An 18,563-nucleotide genomic window follows, 5' to 3' on the forward strand; every position below is an offset into this window, starting at 1 on the left:
CTATCTGTAGTTAAATGGCATGGTTTGATATAGTGCTCAGGTAAATTTGATCTAAGTAAATGTTAAACTTTTGAAATTCAGAAAAAAAAGAACCACATACTGATGAATCAATACATGAAAATTATGTATCTGTGTCCTGTTATTTATTTATCTTTTGGTACGCATTTCAGAAAAAAAAAATGGTTAGGATTCAGGTGTAATTGCAAATAGTGATTAATCATGATTAATCCACTGAAAATTCTGATTAATTTGATTAAAAATTTTAATCATTTGACAGCCCTAATATATATATACAAGTCACATGAAATTCAAGAATGGTAATTCCTACAAGATGTGAATACATCAACAGTTACAGAGAATTGAATCTTAATGCAAAAAACAGTCTGTGGTAAAAGAAACATCAATGTGGACAACATGTGCTGACCTTTACGCATTTTTTCTGCCTGTTCCTTCCACTGTTTCACCTCATTCTCGTTGACAAGCCTGAAAGAGGATAAGTGATGAGATTTAAGGAAAACTCATTACTCCACTGCAGATCTTAATTTATTTGGCAAAGACTTAATGAGGGCATAAAAAAACTACAACTAATCTAAATACACAGCAACATATAGATGCCAAAGAAAGTCTTAAAAAAAAAAAAAAAACTAAAATGATTATGACAAAGTTGCAAAAAAAAAAAAAAAGAGAGAGAAACTCACATTCGAACCACATTCTTTACATTGAAGTTTTCTAATGGTGTGACGTCAGGGTCGTGACCTTTGTCATTCTGCAGGACCATCTGTTGAACAATGCGGTCCAGGAGCAGCCAGTACTGCACAGTGTTTCCACTTCTCTTATCTAAAACAAAGGGCAGATTCAAGCATTTCTGCATGCAGAACACTTAAAGTCATTTGTGGCATTAACCCAACTAGTTTCTGCATTAATAAACAGATTACTACACATAATCTAGTTATAAACTATGAGGGCCAAAACAAATGATCTATTCAGATTATTCTGTATTTTATGTTGTGTTTAACTTGGAAAATCCCAATAAACATAATAAATAAAAAAAGAAGAAAGGAAGAAATAAAGTAAGTCCAAACAATGAGGTAAGCACTCACGAGGCATTAGCAGGCAATGCTGAAGAACGGACATAAAGTGCGGATATGCATCTGTGTGGGCCAGCTTCTTCCGTACAAGCTCAAAAACCTGTGTCGCACTCTTCGTGTCTATATGCATCTGAAAAAAAGTGTTAGATCAATTCTATACAATAGTATTAAATGGCAAAGTATATGATTAAAAATACATATGATTATTTAAATAATAATTGACATTTTATAACACTAATTGTAAACAATATATATTTACAAAAAAAAAAATTATTAATAAAATTCTACTCACAGACTCAAAGCGCCTGGATAACGTGAGCTCATCATCATTTCTCAGCATCTCAAAGTAATCCAAATGCCTGAGGAGACAAAAAAAAAAGAGAGAAACAGCAAAATCAAGATGCTCAAATTTACTGTTTATTAAGATTATATTAAAAGTTAGTGATTGTGGCCCTTACCTGTCTAAAGTAGAGTTTTCATGTGACCTAAGTTTGTCAATGACGGGCTGAATCCCCAACATGAGGAACTCGTATCGCAAATGAACCCGGAACTCAAGGCTGGCCTACGGGTTCATTCAAGAGCAAACAGCAGAGTTATCTTGGTAGATGCTTATAGAAGAAACCACAGAAATTAAAATGTGTTAAAATAAGTGTGGAAACAGCCAAAATGGCTTACTTCACCAGCTCCTTGGCTTAAAACAGCATTAATGAAGGACATAATGGCCGTTTTCAGGCTGACCTCGTCCCTGTACCGCCCTGTACTTTTGTCCAGATCATTCACTAACGTCTGTGACAAAAGAAATTTAAGGGATAATCATTTGTGCTGATACAGTCTCTCTTGATGTTTTCATACTGTACTTGGATTAAAGGCTTTAAACAAACTAGCCCACCTGAAATCGTGTACGCTCACAAGAGAACTTTTGATAGTGCAACATGGCCTCCAAAATCTTCTTGTGGCCGCCCGGCACTAAACACACTGCACCCATGATCTCCAGCACCGCCACTTTGGTCTTGACGTTCTCTGTGGCCAGACTCTGAGCGATGATGTTGATGCTCTCGGAGTGAGAGAGCACGTGAGCGCGACCCTGGGAGTTGTTCATCAGGGCTTTGATGCAGCCGATGAGGGAAGTGTGAATCTGAGACTCGGTGGTCTCGTAATCCATGCTCTTCAGGAAGTTCAGGATGCAAGTCAGGCCGTCCATGTCAATGAACCGTGTTACAAACCTATGAGGAATGAATTCAGCTGTTTGTTAAACATCTTTCCCGCTTATATTAAATTTCATAAGCCAAGATAGAAAATAAATAAATTAAAGCTTTAACTGTAAAAGCCATCATATTATACATTTTCTAATTTAATTTAATTTTCTTTTCTTTTTTTATTACCATATAACTTTGGAGTTACAATATGATTTCCTAGGATATAAGGAAATTACGGTAACACTTTAGAATAAGGTTCCATTAGTTAATGTTAGTTAATGTATTAATTAACATGAACAAACAATGAATAATACATTTATTACTGTATTTATTCATCTTCGTTAATGTTAGTTAATGAAAATACAGTTATTCATTGTTAGTTCATGGTAATTCACAGTGCATTAACTAATGTTAACAAGCACAACTTCTGATTTAAATAATTCATGAGTAAATGTTGAAATAACATGAACTAAGGCTTATAAATGCTGTAGAAGGATTGTTCTTGCTTAGTTCATGTTAACGAAAGTAGTTAACTAACATTAACTAATGGAACCTTATTCTAAAGTGTTACCGAAATTACTATGGAACACAGAAATTAAAAATAAATAAATGACTTTATGAATATACAGTTAATTTGTTATTAAATTTAGTACTGAATAAATTAATCCTCACTTCATAATAATTAATTAATTCAATTTTTTTTTTTTAATTTCTGCAGGATTGGGCCTCCATAACTATATATATTTTTTATATATTTCTCCTTCACTCCAAAGCAGAGGTAAATCTTCCATTATAGCAAATAAAAATAATTACAGTAGAATGTAGCATATGTAACATTCTTTTTGATAAAAATAGAACTTTCAATAAAATTATTTATTTTTATATTAACATTTTATTTTATTTATTGGTAAAAGTGAAGAGATGACAGGAAATTATGGGGAGAAGATGGTGCAATGGGACTGCCACAAGACATGGGCTGTATTCAAACCCACAATAATTTGCGACATGAGCTCCAACCCAGGCATGCGTGTTAACCGCTAGGCCACGGTTCTGAAAACAATTTGTAAATCTGAAAATGACTGACTCCACAGGGAGGTGATGAATGTATAATGATATATCACATCGGTAGCTAGATTTATAGCCTATAAAGCCCTAGACTTTTAAATACAATTGGACAAAACTGTGAATGGTTTGGTTTGGATTGGTTTGATATGCATCCTGAAGGTTATTAGGCCCAAAGAGGGCTGGACTGCTTTGACCCGAGCCCTGCAGAGGTCTCTGCTGATGATCTATGACCCCAGGATCATATGGTAAGAGCAGGAACTACTAATCAAACCCATGTGTATGTGTGCATGTGTGTGATCAAATTAATCTCATTTGTGTAATGAGATCCCAAAGCACACACTATAAGGGAAGCATTTGTTTAATAACAGAGTGAGGTACTTGCCAATGGAAAAATCATTGACGTGTTAAACTATCGACTTGAGACAGATGTCCTCATCTTCAAATACAAGCAATAAAGTAAGCTAAGCTATTTTTGTTGCTGTTGTTTGGATTTTGATTTAGTGAACAAATATGGATTATTTGAGGTATAAAGTCCAACAAAAAAAGAGATGTTTTGAATTATTATTGCATTGTAAAAAAATAACCGTTTTCAATTTTGCTGTTTACAAAATAGTTCTCTTATGCTAAAAAAGGCTGCATTTTTGAAGAAAAATATATTAAGAACAGTACTATTTTATAATATTATTGCAAATTAAAATACCTTTTTCTATTGGAATATATTTTAAAATGTAATATTTTCTTCTGACGGCAAAGCTGAATTTTCAGCAGTCAGTCTTCGGTGTCAGAAATCATTCTAATATGCTGATTTGTTGCTTAAGAAAGATTTCTGCTTTCTTGTGCTGCTTAATATTTAATATATATATTTTTTTTAATAAATTAAAAATAAATAAAATAAATAAATGTTATTAAAAATAACATTTGAACAGAAGCATAAACACTTAAAACCCCATTTAAGATCTTATGAATTTCTTGACATTACATACATTTTTATTTTTTTTTATTTTAAAGAAATTATCAATTACAAATTTGGGGGACTTTGATAACTGATTTATATTTGATAAAGACAGAGTGTGTGTATCTATTTGTGTTACAGAGTGCAGACCTCATAGGTTGTGTCCGCAGTGCCGTTTTAAGGCTTTCGATAGTCTTGTTGCGTTCCTCCTCCTCTTCCTTCTCCAAGACCAACAGAGTTTTCCTCTGTAAAATAAAATGAGATACCATGCTTACAGCTGAAGCACATACAGCAAGTTAGCTTGCTTAGATGTACATGTCTAACCATGGATATTATATGTCATGTGTTTTAAGGCGTCGGCAATGTAAAATGTAAAATGTATTATCAATTTTACCACTGTAAAAAAAAAAAGACCTGCTCATAGACATTAAAGGACAAAGAAAGGTCATTAAAAAGGACATACTTACAGCTGCCATCGAATTGAGCTGGTCAATGTAGTACTCTGGCCAGCTAGTAGCACCTTTAGTCTCCTCTTGTTCCTGAGAGAAACAAATAAATGGATTAAAAGGCACGGAATGAACACACTTTATCTTTAAAGAGCCCCCATTATGGATTTTTGAAAATTAAATTCAAGCAGTGTGTAATGCAGCTGTACGTTAATATAAACAGTCAGCAAAACTGTTGTAAAGTTGAAAGTGAATCATAAATAAAGTTATTGTCTCTCAAAAGAAAGAGCCTACTCTGAACCGACTGATTTTAAATCACAAATTTGTACATTTGCATAATGGCCATGTATGTTATGAGTGGACATCCTGAGAACAAAAAAAAATTAAGCTTGTTCGTGTGGATGACATAATATCAAGAAGATGCTGTGCTCCGCGCTGTTAATATAATTTATTTTCATTTCCAAAGGACAAGGCTGTGAGGAATCAGTGGTTAAAATCCATCTTTACTAAGATACCACAGCTGTATAATCACAACATTTTGCTGCGATCCTGTAATTTCACTGACTACATCTCCAATCTCCGCAAGCTCAATGTGGGATTCTTTGAAAGATGGATCATGTTCGGGTCTTTACTACCAAGATGTGCAGCCGGTTCACTAACATAAGTGTAAAACAGCTTTTTCCCCTTCTGATTCTTTCTTTTGAGAACAGAGTGGAGCACTATTATTATTATAATAGGATGTATTATTGATAAGTCGTATTACAGTACTGGTGATGGGCATTCCTTTTCCAACATGCGCTGTACGCAGTAGACCAATCACAACAGACTGTAGAGTAACATTCAGAGCAGAATGACATTATGCAAAGGAGGGGTTTGGAAAGATGAATCTTTGAATTAATCATTTGAGAGTTGTTGAGGAATAAAGTAAAATTAAAAGCATATTATAAGAAAATTACAGTGTTTTTTTTTACTTGCATGCATGTAAGCCTGTTGTTGAGGACTCACAAATCCAAATTACGAACATTTCAAATAGCATAATATGGGCACTTTAAATTCTATCTTCGAGACATTAGTTTCGATGTCAGCATGAGTATATAAAAAAAACAAAAACAAACTTGGCTCGTTTTCATTTAAAGCACACGTCACTAATCCACGTTGCTTCTGCTTGATGCTGGGACATGAGATGTGTGTTGCACACCAATCAGGGCACACACAACGGGAACATGACACTGGGAATAGAGGAATGTGAAACTACATATTGTGAATGAGCTGCATAATTTGGATGCTTCGGGGGGAATGAGACGTTCCAGAGTCTGCAATGTAAAAGGAAAAATGATCTTTATCTTGAAAATGATCTTATTTTGATACTGTCCAGTTGTGAGAAAAAAAAAATATTCAGCTGACAAAAGGGTGAACTGGCTATCTGAGAGGCATTTATTTACTTGAAATTGAGATTTACACTGCATATATTCCCAGGTGAAAATCACCTCCCCCAGCATGTACAAACTTTCCCAAATATACAGACTTAGAAAAAGCACATCTGAAACAGAACATCATGCTCAAAGTGCTGGCAGAAATAGCACATTCTTTAAGTAGGCCAGCAGAGATTCACAGACACTAGAGAAACAACACAGATCCTAGATTCAGCCAATGCCGCATTAGCACAGAAGGCAAGAAGGAAAGTAAGGAGCTATGTAGGGAGTAATGAATCAATAACGAGTGGATCTTGTGAAGTGTGACAACTTTCTTCTCAAAAGCAAGCACAGGCTCTCTGCGCAGCAACAAATAGGGAGTTTAATTGTAGCTTATGTTCACCGAACACACAGGAAAGAAATCTGGCATAACAATGAGCTCCTTTGCAGCTACTGAGTGGGACGTTTCACACCTGCCTCTGCCAAGCCTTTTGGGAGATGATGGCATCGACCCCTGATCTTCCACTGTCCTGCATATTTCTTAACTCCTCACTCACCATTTGGCCTTAAAGGGATACTCCACCCCAAAATGAATATTTTGGCATTAATCACTTACCCCCATGTCGTTCCAAGCCCATTTGTCTTCAGAACATAATTTAAGATATTTTGAATGAAAACTGGGAGGCTTGAGACTGTCCCATAGCCTGCCAAGTATGTTTCACTGTCAAGGTCCAGAAAAGAATGAAAGACATCGTCAGAATAGTCCATCTGCCATCAGTGGTTCAACTGTAACATTATGAAGTGACAAGAATACTTTTTGTAAGCAAAGAAAACAAAAAATAATGACTTTATGTTGTACTTTACTTTGTCTCTCTATATTACCGCATGCTGCATATGCTCTGTGTCAGCCGCCCCACAAGGATGCGCTGTTTTCTTTCAAATCGATAAATACATGTAGAAACAGAACATCCTTGTGGCGCCGCTGACACAGATGAGGATATGCAGCATACAAATACAGTCATAATGAATAAAGTAATTATTTTTGTTCCCTTCGCTTAAGGCGGGCATACACGGGTGCGATTTTTGCTGTCGTAAGAGTTCGCATGCAATTTTTTTTCAATCGTGTCGAAATCGTGTATGCTCGTATGGTTGCTGCTCGTATCATTTGCGATGAATTACGAGCAGAGCATAGTGGCTTCCGATCACTTCCCGACCAAGTTTAAACATGTCTAAAAAGTTTGTGAGCTATCGGTTTGAATTCGTGACATTGGTGCGGTTGAACGAGCCGATTTGTTGATTTATCTGAAGTTGACCAATCACGAACTAGGAAAACCACAGACGAAGAAAGACGAAGACGGCAGCGCCACAGCGAATGTGGACTATTGACCAGGAGGATAAACTCGCTGAAGTCTGACAGGAACAGTGAGCGCTGTATGGTGTTTCTAGCAACGTGTGCCATGCTTTTTAGTTCTCTCTCTCTCTCTCTCTCTCTCTCTTTCTCTCTCTCTCACACGCATATGTAGTTTTCAGGGACTCTACATAGACGTAACAGTATTCTGCCCTTATCCCATGAGCACTTCATTCTCAGACAGACATGTCATAACAACTGTGATATTGTTGGTTGAGGTTGGTTTGGAGAGACACTCTTTATAAGAACCAGACACACTTGAAGTGACCTGTGGCCAAGTATGGTGACCCATACTTGGAATTTGTCCTCTGCATTTAACCCATCCAAGTGCACACACAGCAGTGAACACACAACTGGAGTGGTTGGCAGCCATATTGCTGGGGTGCATGGGGAGCAGGTGAGGGTTCAGTGCCTTGCCCAAGGGTCTCACCTCAGTCGCGGTATTGAGGGTGGAAGAGAGCACTGGTTATTCACTCCCCCCCACCGACAATCTCTACCAGAACTGAGACTCAAACCCACTACCTTCAGATTACAAGTCCGACTCTCTAACCATTAGGCCACGACTGCCCCTGTGCAATGTGCTCAATGTTCAATTCAGATTATCACAATTTCAAGAAATCAGTTAGCAGGAAGATGAATCAGCCCAAAGATCTGACTGAAAGTATCAACAAGCAGATTAAAGCTCATTTAAACTGCACTGTCACCAAAAATGAGCTGAAAAATATCAATTGTTGCATAGCAGTCAAATGAAACTAGCCAGCATACTTTAACACAAATTTGGGGACATCACATAAAAAATGCTGGACTGAAATTTGTTCACACCAACAAGAAAGTTGAAAAGAGATTTATTTTCTCTTTTTGTCTATTTATTACACATTATTCTTCACATTATAAAAAAAAGGCAGATGAGCTCAATATAAAATAACACTAAGATATTGTTTTACAGCAGTTTGTTTAAGAAACAAAAACCTTGCTGTAAAAACTCCTAATGACAGCATTAAAAGACATTCATTCAAATGCAAATGTTTATCATACTAAATATTGAAAGTTTTAAAATTTGCATTCAGCTAATATGCCGCACTGATCTTCTATCTATTAGACACACATCTTCATGTCATATGAATACTGAACATGTCATATGAATATCGATAAAAATTTTGTAATGCACTTAAATTTATATGAGCTTACGTCTCCTGTCTCCAACATTCGTATGCGTACAAATGGAAGTCAATGGAATGAAAAATGTAGTGTACATTTAAGGTATTTAAAGTTCAAAAGAACAGCATTTATTTGAAATAGAAGTTGTGTGTATTATAAAGGTCTTTGCTGACACTTTTGATCAATGTAATGCATCCTTGCTGCATACAAGTATGAAAAATATCAATTTCTTACTGACTGCAAATATTAAAATAACAATGTTTTTTAAGATATATTCATACATTAACATTTTGCATTGACAGTCCTGCACCTTATAATCAGTGGAAAGAGAATATAATAAAATAGATGATGGCTGCGAGTGTTGTTTCCAAGGGTTGACAGACCGTTCAATAGCCCTGGTCCTTGCAGATAACATAATCTGCACCTGCAAATGGAGGCCTTCCTGTTTGCTTTGGACCAACCACTGCTTCCCTTATCCTTCCACCCTATCCCAGACTGAAGCCCTGGGGAAGAGCGCCAAGCCCCTGTTTTACTAGTCCCAGGCTGGGCACTATGCTGAGTCTGCATGAATGCTGTTACACAGCCACGGGCCGTCTCACGACAGACATATTCTTCCTTAATCTCATCCATCCGCTCACCGTTTTAAATCTTTTTCATTGGTTCCATGTGTTAGAGCATGACCTCCTCATGTAAGTAGAGTGAAATTAAATGTGGCTGAAAGACACTTATCAAAACACAAAACGGCAACCCGATCTGGCCAAACGCTCGTTCTGATATGCTTCCAAATAAGAGGATTAGGTCAGAAAGCAGGTCATTTACAAAACATAAAAAAAAACAGAAGTCAAAGGACAATTTTGAGCGCCCTACTTCACTTCATGCCCTCTTTCGGCTCAGTGTCCCATGACAATGAGTAATTAGGTCTGTAATTGGGACACAGCATTTGTGGCTATACAAGAAAAGATGTCATGGCCAGACAGATGGCAGACCTGTAACCCATACCAGCTACTGAATCACTGCAACTCATTGATAAGATCAAAGAAAAATCTCAGTAGGGCGCTTTCTTTTAATGTATCATATTATGGTATTTTAAGCGTGGGGAGATTCCGTAACCTTCACTGTGCTGAAGCTGAAAAAAGAAAAATCTCTCCCTATCACATATCTAGAGAATGATCGAAGGTAAGCTAGAGTACAGATTTCTTGTTCATCCCCCTGCAACTATGTCATTTATCAGACAATATCTGCTTAAAAAAAACTGTATTAGACATCATTATTAATAATATAAGCCAGTGTCAGATAATTTTTTGGTTCCACCTTACAAATTCAGATACATCTAGCAATATCTAAGAGATAGAGATAGATCATGGCAAGCTTAAACTATAGTTCAGAAATCGTGACCTCCTCAATGTGGTCAACAAAAGTTATTGTGTTAAAATTATAATGTATATTTAAAAAATATATATACAATAAAAAATCAAAACAACTCAAAATAAAACACTTCAAAATAAATATTTTATTTGCTTACCTGCATGTCATGTGACCCTTAATCATAGAACCGTGAACATGTAAATATGTTGTTAAATTCCTGAAAATGTCAACTTAAAAACTATATTTTAGATCAAAGAGGTTCGGATTACAAAAGAGCATGTCAGAGTGAGTTACTATGTATATATAACAATACTGTTTTAATTTTCTCTCTTTTTTTTAAAATACAGATTCATAATATCGACCATTCATGTTATCATCATAACATAAATCAATTATCAGCTTTTTGGTAATATACAGAATATCAAATTTTGTACCGTATTTTTCGGACTATAAGTCGCACCTGAGTATAAGTCGCATCAGTCCAAAAATACGTCATGATGAGGAAAAAAACATACATAAGTTGCACTGGACTATAAGTCGCATTTATTTAGAACCAAGAAACAAGAGAAAACATTACCGTCTACAGCCGCGAGAGGGCGCTATATGCTGCTCAGTGTAGACTACAGGAGCTCTGAGCCGCACATAGCGCCCTCTCGCGGCTGTAGACGGTAATGTTTTCTCTTGGTTCATTTCTCTCGGTTCATGTCAAATTAATTTTGATAAATAAGTCGCACTTGACTATAAGTCGCAGGACCAGCCAAACTATAAAAAAAAGTGCAACTTATAGTCCGGAAAATATGGTATATACCTATTGAAAGCACCATGAAATGGTTTGACAATCACACTTTCCCATGCAACATACTCTCTATGTCCAAATAGAGTGTGTGCAAAAAGCCGTACAACAAATGATTAATATCTCCAAATAAGTAGAATTCATAAATTCATGAATACCTAGTTGACATGCTGCTTCCACTGAGATTCTGAAGTGCACTTCTGACCAACATTTTACAGTCGCAGAGGAGGTACATTTCAGAGAACAGCGGCTGACGTTGTATGTCACATGACAATGCCAGCATGACAAATACAGATTGTATTCATGCTATGCGCACGCATACTTATAGAACAAATGTTATTAACCATTACTGAGTCACTGGGTCTTTATGCTTCAGTGTGAACATTTAACTAAGAACAATCAAAGTGCCTGCAGTTTATACACCTGCACTGTGCTTTCTATCACCCTGACTGTATTATTGATATCACATCACCGGCAGTTAACCACCGACCCCCCACTGTCTGTGTCTGTGTATGTGCGTCATGTTTCAGTGCTCATGCTGTCTCGAATCAAACACATGGATTCACATCAGAAGAAACGTCTGGCAGGGCTTATGTTTGTGGCATCATAGAGGGTTTGATGTCATTAATGAACTCAGATTCACACTGGTGTTTCTCTGCTCTCTGAGCTCCATTAGGTCATGAATGATAAATGGTATTGGCCTCACTGTTTCCTGCATACCTAAACATACAGTGGTATCCAGTAAAAATGAATAAGTGTGATTTCATAAAACAGGATTTGCTTGTTAAAAAAACATTACGCATGAGGAAACTGACAGAATCACATGGTGATAACCCATGCGATGGCCTCACGTTAAGCAAAATACAACATGGACACAGTAAATTCCTTTCTTGCTATCGCAAACTAATCAAGACTGTAACCTTTGCTTAAAGTTAATGAACTCATCATCTAGCACTACTCAAAAGTGGCTCAATGGCCCAAGGCTAACCTTTTCACTACAAATTCACACTAATATTCATAGGCCCTTATGACGTTTTTAGTCATTTGTGAATAACCGAGTAAGGATTAGGCATAAGGACTTTTAAAAGTATGTTTTCCTCTCAATTTCTAAGATTTTATTACTTGACATGATTTTTTTCCAGGTCTAGAAATCACACTTTTGAAATTAAGTTACCACATATTATCCAGGTTTTTCAATACAGTGGGAATTAAAATATGAAATGTCTTGTTTTATAGTTGTTTAACATTTTGTCTTTATAATAAATTCACTGTAAGTCATCTTGAGAGCCTTCTGAAAGTTTGTCACTATGTCTTGTCTTTGTCGTTCATAGTTATGTATCAATACAGCAGAATGAAAGTATGAAAGTAACGCCTAAGAAAAAAGGCTGATGTAAACACTGCCAAACAACGAACAGGGTATCCTGAAGATCAGCATGCAATATTTTACTGTAGGTCGCTTTGGTTTGAAATCATCTTTTAAGAACATAGTGCCAGAGAAAGTCTCTTTATTTTGTCTTTAATAAGTCTAACATGTCCACTTATCCAAAATCTCTGCCGAAACTTAACTGACAATGAAAAGATTAATGGAAACATTAATAGATTAGCTATTTTTAAATCAGAAAGTGGAGATAAGATGCATTAACTCAGAATCCTGTTTCTTTCAGACGGAAAGGCACTTTGTTAAACACCTTGATATACGAGATGTTTAAACACCATTCTGACAGAATTTGACTGTAATCTGGTGCACTGAACCTTCGACCGAGGATGAGAGGGTAAAAATCCCATCCATCCATCCAACCACCCACCCAAACACACACACAATGACCTAATGTTGGAGAGCTCTAACCTTCTTCTTGCTGCAGTATATCTGCCATTTCTTTTCTGCTGGTAAGGCAAACATGGCCTCTCTGTGCTTCTCTGTGAGGTCCAGCTCATCCTGAAATGATAGGGATAAAAAAAAGAGAGATTTTAGAACCTGGATATGGCAAAAACAAACTGTAAATCCCTAGAGACAGGGTCAATATCCAGCCACAAACCATTGATAACAGCATAAGGAAACCACAGAATGTTTTTTTGCAGCTTTCTCTTTACCCACAAGTGCTTCCACCAATCGGCAGAGAGGACACAGAGGAAATCGACAGAAAGAGAACAAAACGTCTGTGACAGCAGACAGAGTTAGTGGTGATTTGGACTGCAACTTTTGTAAGTGTAGATTTAATGTCTTTTATCTTTTTAGTGTGCATTAAATATTTCTATTAAAACTCTGTGATTATGCTGAAATCAGTAAATTTCCTCTTTCTGACCAATTCAGCATTCTGTGGAGTGCCTCAAATTCAATTCAAATGTATTACAGCTAGCTGGGAATTCTGCCCAAAACCATCTGTAAACTCTGAACGACTGATGACTGAACAATCAATGGCTTTGGCAACGAAAGGCCTACATATAAACTTTAGCCAATTGTAATTTCCTTTTGTTTTGTCCTTATAATAGCAGTTCACCTCAACAATCACTGTGTTGTGGTTCGTCCTCAAAGTGGGTGTGGGTTTCCACAGAGAAAGAACTGGTTTGTTTGTAAGCTGCTCTCGACATGGGAGTCCCATGCAAAGTGCAAACTGATGATTCAATAGTGAATTCCCACTTGTACGCATACACAAATGAAAATATTCATATTACAATGTATATGGGAGAGAAATCCATTCACTTAAGCAAACAACTAAATCAGTGTACAATCAGAAAGAATATTTTGTGACATGAGGGTGGTGTTCCCTTTCTAAATGTCCCTTTACAAAGCTCTCTGCTGTCCTCCAGACACACTGCAAGATTTTTTCCATAGCCTCCTATAGCCACTCTGTTGATTTATGTAAAATGCTGAGGCTTTTTTTGTTGTTGTTGTTTTTATATTTGGGGTCTGTAAGATTTTTCGGAAATGTTTTTGAAAGAAGTCTCTTATGCTTTTATTTGATCAAAATAAAGTTAAAATAGTAATACTGTATTGTGATTTATTACAATTTAACATAAAATATTTCTATTTTAATATATTTTCAAATGAATTTTCAGCATCATTGGTCTAATCTCCAGTGTCACATGATCCTTCAGAAATCATTCTAATATATTATGATGATGCTGATTTGCTGCTCTAAAAACATTTCTTGGAATGATCAGTATTGAAAACAATGTGCTGCTTAATATTTCTGTGGAAACTATGATACATTTATAAATATAATGTTTATTATAAATGTCTTTACTATCCCTTTTGATCAATTATTGCATCCTTATTGTAGAATATTAATCATAATGAACCCAAACTTTTTTTTACATAATATAAATCGTTCAATAAAGCTAGCAGTCTACTAAATGCAGATTTTCATGTGTTGGTTTCATTTAAGCATTAAAAACATGAAGGCTGCATTGTTTTGAGCATGCTGACCAATTTGTTTCCAACTGAACTGAACTAGCTAAATGAAAGAGAAATGTTTTGGGTTCGACCCAAATCCTATGAAAATCTTAGAGAAGATGAAAGTGGAAAAGTACATAGTTTCATCAGTCAAAGTTGATTGATTGTGAACTCTACCAACTGAACTGGATCACATTCAAGGAATAGATCCACCATCAACCTGCCCATTTCAGCAGCAGAACCTAATAAAAACGCCTCTCAGCGCACATCTCTCACTGTAAATCACTGCATGTAACACTACACAGCGATCTGTCAGGCAGTTCTTGGTGACAGTGATGTTCCTGATGCTCCACAGGGAAAAGCTGCTGTTCCTCTTATCCGGCCTGGTGTCTCTTCCATCCCTTATCTTCCTGTGAATCCCCCAGCCTTTAGCGGAAACAAGCTGCACAGTCAGCACTAAGTCTAGACATCCCTGGCATATACGCATACAAAACAAATGTGTACAGTGTTTTGTTACAGTCAAGGACAGCCAGACTACAACCAGGATGTTCCATTCATGCAGAAAACCACACCTTGCCTTATCTGAACCCAACATGCCACATCAAGCTCCAGCATTTAGCTTCAGAGCAAACATTAAAGTCTAGGCTGTGTGCATCAATCCATCATTGCTCTACAACACTAAAGCAAACCTTTCAGCACTCATGAGGAAAACGTCCACTGTACAACATAAACTCTCTATTGTAGTCTGTACAGTAAGTGATGAAGCTGTCAAATCAACTCTTGATTAAATTAGATTTGAACTAGGGATGTCAACGATTAATCGATGATCGATTAATTGTCGATAAGAGATGCAATCGATTAAGGCTATCGATGGTCGGTTAACCGATTCAATGTTGGGCTGCGTGCGGCTCATGCGCACTCAACACGTGCGAGCGGCTGTGAGTGACGGTGACGATATATAAAAGCATCATCATTCATTCACAATGTACAAATTAAGCTTTTAATGTGATTTAAACTTTAAAGTACATTAAAATAGAAACAACATAAAAGTTCTTCAACATTAAATGCAATAGAAATGTAGTTACTAATCATTTAATCAGATAACTGTTTTATATCGTGCGCTTTGCAGGGCTGCGGGACACAGGACAGGTAGTCTATTCATTCCTACAACTTGTTAATTCATTCCTACGAATTATTAATGTGGCAATTGTCCATGTTTCATTAATTTTGTTCCCTAAATAACCCATGATTTAAGTGAAATAAGGGAACAAATTAATAAATCGAACGAATTCTTAATTCATGAAATCTTTAATTTCCCTTCCCATGTTTACCACAGTAAGAGATGCGAAAACAGTTATTAAAAGCGAAAGATAATAAAATAAACCTGGGAAATTAGAGGGTTAGACTATGAAGATTTAGGAAAAGAAACAATGCCTAAATATACTGAATTTGTGGAAATTCGTGACCAACCGGCAAACCAGAACAAAGCCGCGTAAATGAAGACTATGGGGTCCAAAAGCATGGTCGCGATGTAACATTTTCCAGTTAACCTATTATTCCTCTAATAAACAAAGCTTTTATACCACACTTGTCATAATCAGATCTTATCATTTCTAAATAAATAATTGCTGGATTCAAAACAGCGATTAATAGGTGCATGTGACCGACACATTCCTGGAGCATTCAGTTTAAATAGACCGTAGTATACCGGTCCTCTCTGCTGTTCCAAGGACGTTTTTGCTCATATGAAGAGGATCATCTTTTCCGTCTATATGCGAATGCGTGTTAAGTACAAGCCTAGTTTACATTATAAATAATAGTTTAACATTCAAATACATTGCGAATATGGAAACATTTTGATTTGTGCCGAATGTGCCGAATGAGACATGAGCAATAACCTCCAAATAAATCTAGCCAAAGCCGCGCTCGCTCATCCTCGTCTGCATCGTCACACTGCACTGTCACGATCTAATGCGCTGTATGCCGGATTTTTAAAAATCTGACATTTTCTAGGACAGAATCCAGCAGGATCAAATTAATGTGAGCAACTGTGTTTTGGTGCAGCAGCGCCGATGTAGTTCACTTAATGTGCAGCGCAGTCACACGCGCTCCACATTTCGGATAATTTTATACAATAATGTCAGTTGAAAACATTGCAATTGTGCTTTAAAATACAACAACGAGCACCACAAAACCATTTAAAGATGCGCGTTCAGCGCTCTCCGTGCGGGATTGGAAACTGTCAACAAAGTAAAATGACCTCAAAAGTATGGCGCGCTCTCTTCATTTTATCAAATGATCATAATCGCATCTATTCATTTTATAATCCTGCTACTAGCATTTTATTCAGACTAAAACCTCTTTAATTCAAGTGAGAAAGCGTTTTGTGTGTGTGTGTGGCTTTTGCACATCCTGTCATACCGCTGACTGCGTGCCTGCAATAGACACATTTTGCAGTATTATGGTTAACGATTAATCGATTAATTGATCGTTAATTTAAACGACGATCGATCATGGAAATAATCGAAATTTGACATCCCTAATTTGAACTCTAATGGATAATACAGTTGGATACCTCAAATGACATCAATGGAAATAGTTGAAGTGTACAGTATTAACGAATACAGTATTAACTATGCCTTCATGCTTTATACAGATGTTAAAGTTATATTTCATTTGAAATCTCATTATTTATTCATCCTTATTTTGCTCCAAACTTTTTGGTTCTGTAGGACTCAAAAGGAGAAATTTGGTAGAATGTGCTGTTTACTCCTGAAGTAAAGAGTATGCTCCGGTTGGCCACACTTTGATGGTCCTCACTGATGGCTTCACACAGTTGATGTGGGGTGAATACTTAGGGCTGAGAAACAAAAGCCCCTTTCACACTGCACGTCGGACCCGCAATATTTCCGGAACATTGCCGGGTCGCCTTCTGTGTGAAAGCAACCACGTCCCGGAATTGATTACCGAATCGAGCCCGGGTCGGGGACCTAGTAACATTGCGGGGTTCGACCCGGGACTAGCACTGTGTAAACAAAAGCCAGATCTAATTCCGTATCGAAGTGCTGACGCACGTTATCGCGCGAGTCTTTTACCGGCTGTTTTGAAGGAAGATCAACATTCGCGACGAAAACATATGTGCAAACTGTAATGAAGCAGAGATCAGTTAGTTCCTCACTTTCCGCGCTGATGCCGAGATCGTTCGCTTGCTTCAGTGAAAGTATAACATGCCTAGCGTTCTCGACTCCTACATTACACGTCACACGCTGATGTCACGTGCCATTACAGGATCTTCAAGGGTTGTGTGTGAAAGCACGCACATATACCGGGTCATCACTGGCAGTGTGAAAGTGCCAAATCTAGCAACCCGGGAACAATTACAGGAACACTTTACCCATGTATTTGCCGGAATGGCAGTGTGAAAGGGGCTAAAGAAAGGTGATCAGACTGTCCCTGGTGGGGGAGGGGGGTCGCGATGTAAGCTCCATCAATGTTTGTGTAAACATGATCCAAAGTTTTGTCTCCTCTAGTGTGGCAGGAAACATGATGATGTAATTTGGGGAGCACTGTCTTTAAGCTACAATACAAGCAGCCTCTGGGTGAGCAGTCTAATGTTTACTAGTGGCCTTATGCAGTTCGTTCATAGCAAGCTTGGCATTAGCATCTAGTGGAATATAAGATGCAGTTATAATGGTGGAAGTGAACTCCCGTGGCAGATAAAAATGTCTATACTTAACCATGAGAAACTCTAGGTTGGCTGAGCAGTGTCTTCCAACAATGACAGAGTTCGTACACCAAGCTTTGTTAACATAAATGCACAATCTGTCGCCTCTGGTCTTGCCTGACTCATCTGCTGACCTATCTGTCCGGAGCGTGTAGTGTCCGGCTAGCTCAATAGCATCCAATCCGTAATTCCATACAATTTTGATAGCTGTTACCATCAATATTCTTTTATAAGCATTTTGGAACATCAAATAAAAAAGCTGAATGGAAATGCCAAGATGTGCATAAAATCTTAGATAGTGCTTAAAATTTTTATGTGTACAAATGCAAGATAATATGACAGCATTTGTTATTGTTAGCTACAAGCTACTTAGGCTTTCCTGGTTGTACCAAGTCTCATTTGTATTAATTATAATTTGTGTTAGTTTCCCGGGAAGCAATTCTTTTGTTTTCTTGAACACAAGATGGAAAGGATTTTTTTTTTTATGTTTTATGCAATGCGCTGATGTTTAAATAAAAAAATTTAAATTAAATATGTGATGATTCTAATCGCTTGAGAAGCC

General features: G+C 37.0%; 1 protein-coding gene across 3 annotated transcripts in view; it reads right to left on the reverse strand.

Annotated features, from left to right (window-relative positions):
- Window positions 1-18,563, reverse strand: part of LOC127938683 (disheveled-associated activator of morphogenesis 1) — a 79,230-nt gene that overhangs the window by 17,893 nt on the left and 42,774 nt on the right. For all 3 annotated transcript variants that reach the window (XM_052535489.1, XM_052535490.1, XM_052535488.1), the window contains exons 3-12: window positions 12,730-12,819; window positions 4,769-4,840; window positions 4,452-4,546; window positions 1,978-2,311; window positions 1,764-1,874; window positions 1,547-1,650; window positions 1,381-1,447; window positions 1,101-1,218; window positions 699-837; window positions 425-483 (exon numbers count right to left, since the gene is read on the reverse strand). In XM_052535489.1, coding sequence (XP_052391449.1) covers window positions 425-483; window positions 699-837; window positions 1,101-1,218; window positions 1,381-1,447; window positions 1,547-1,650; window positions 1,764-1,874; window positions 1,978-2,311; window positions 4,452-4,546; window positions 4,769-4,840; window positions 12,730-12,819 — 1,189 coding nt within the window. The remainder of the gene's footprint in view (window positions 1-424; window positions 484-698; window positions 838-1,100; window positions 1,219-1,380; window positions 1,448-1,546; window positions 1,651-1,763; window positions 1,875-1,977; window positions 2,312-4,451; window positions 4,547-4,768; window positions 4,841-12,729; window positions 12,820-18,563) is intronic.

Source organism: Carassius gibelio, chromosome A20 (assembly GCF_023724105.1).
Source record: "Carassius gibelio isolate Cgi1373 ecotype wild population from Czech Republic chromosome A20, carGib1.2-hapl.c, whole genome shotgun sequence".
NCBI classification, from domain to species: Eukaryota; Metazoa; Chordata; class Actinopteri; order Cypriniformes; family Cyprinidae; genus Carassius; species Carassius gibelio.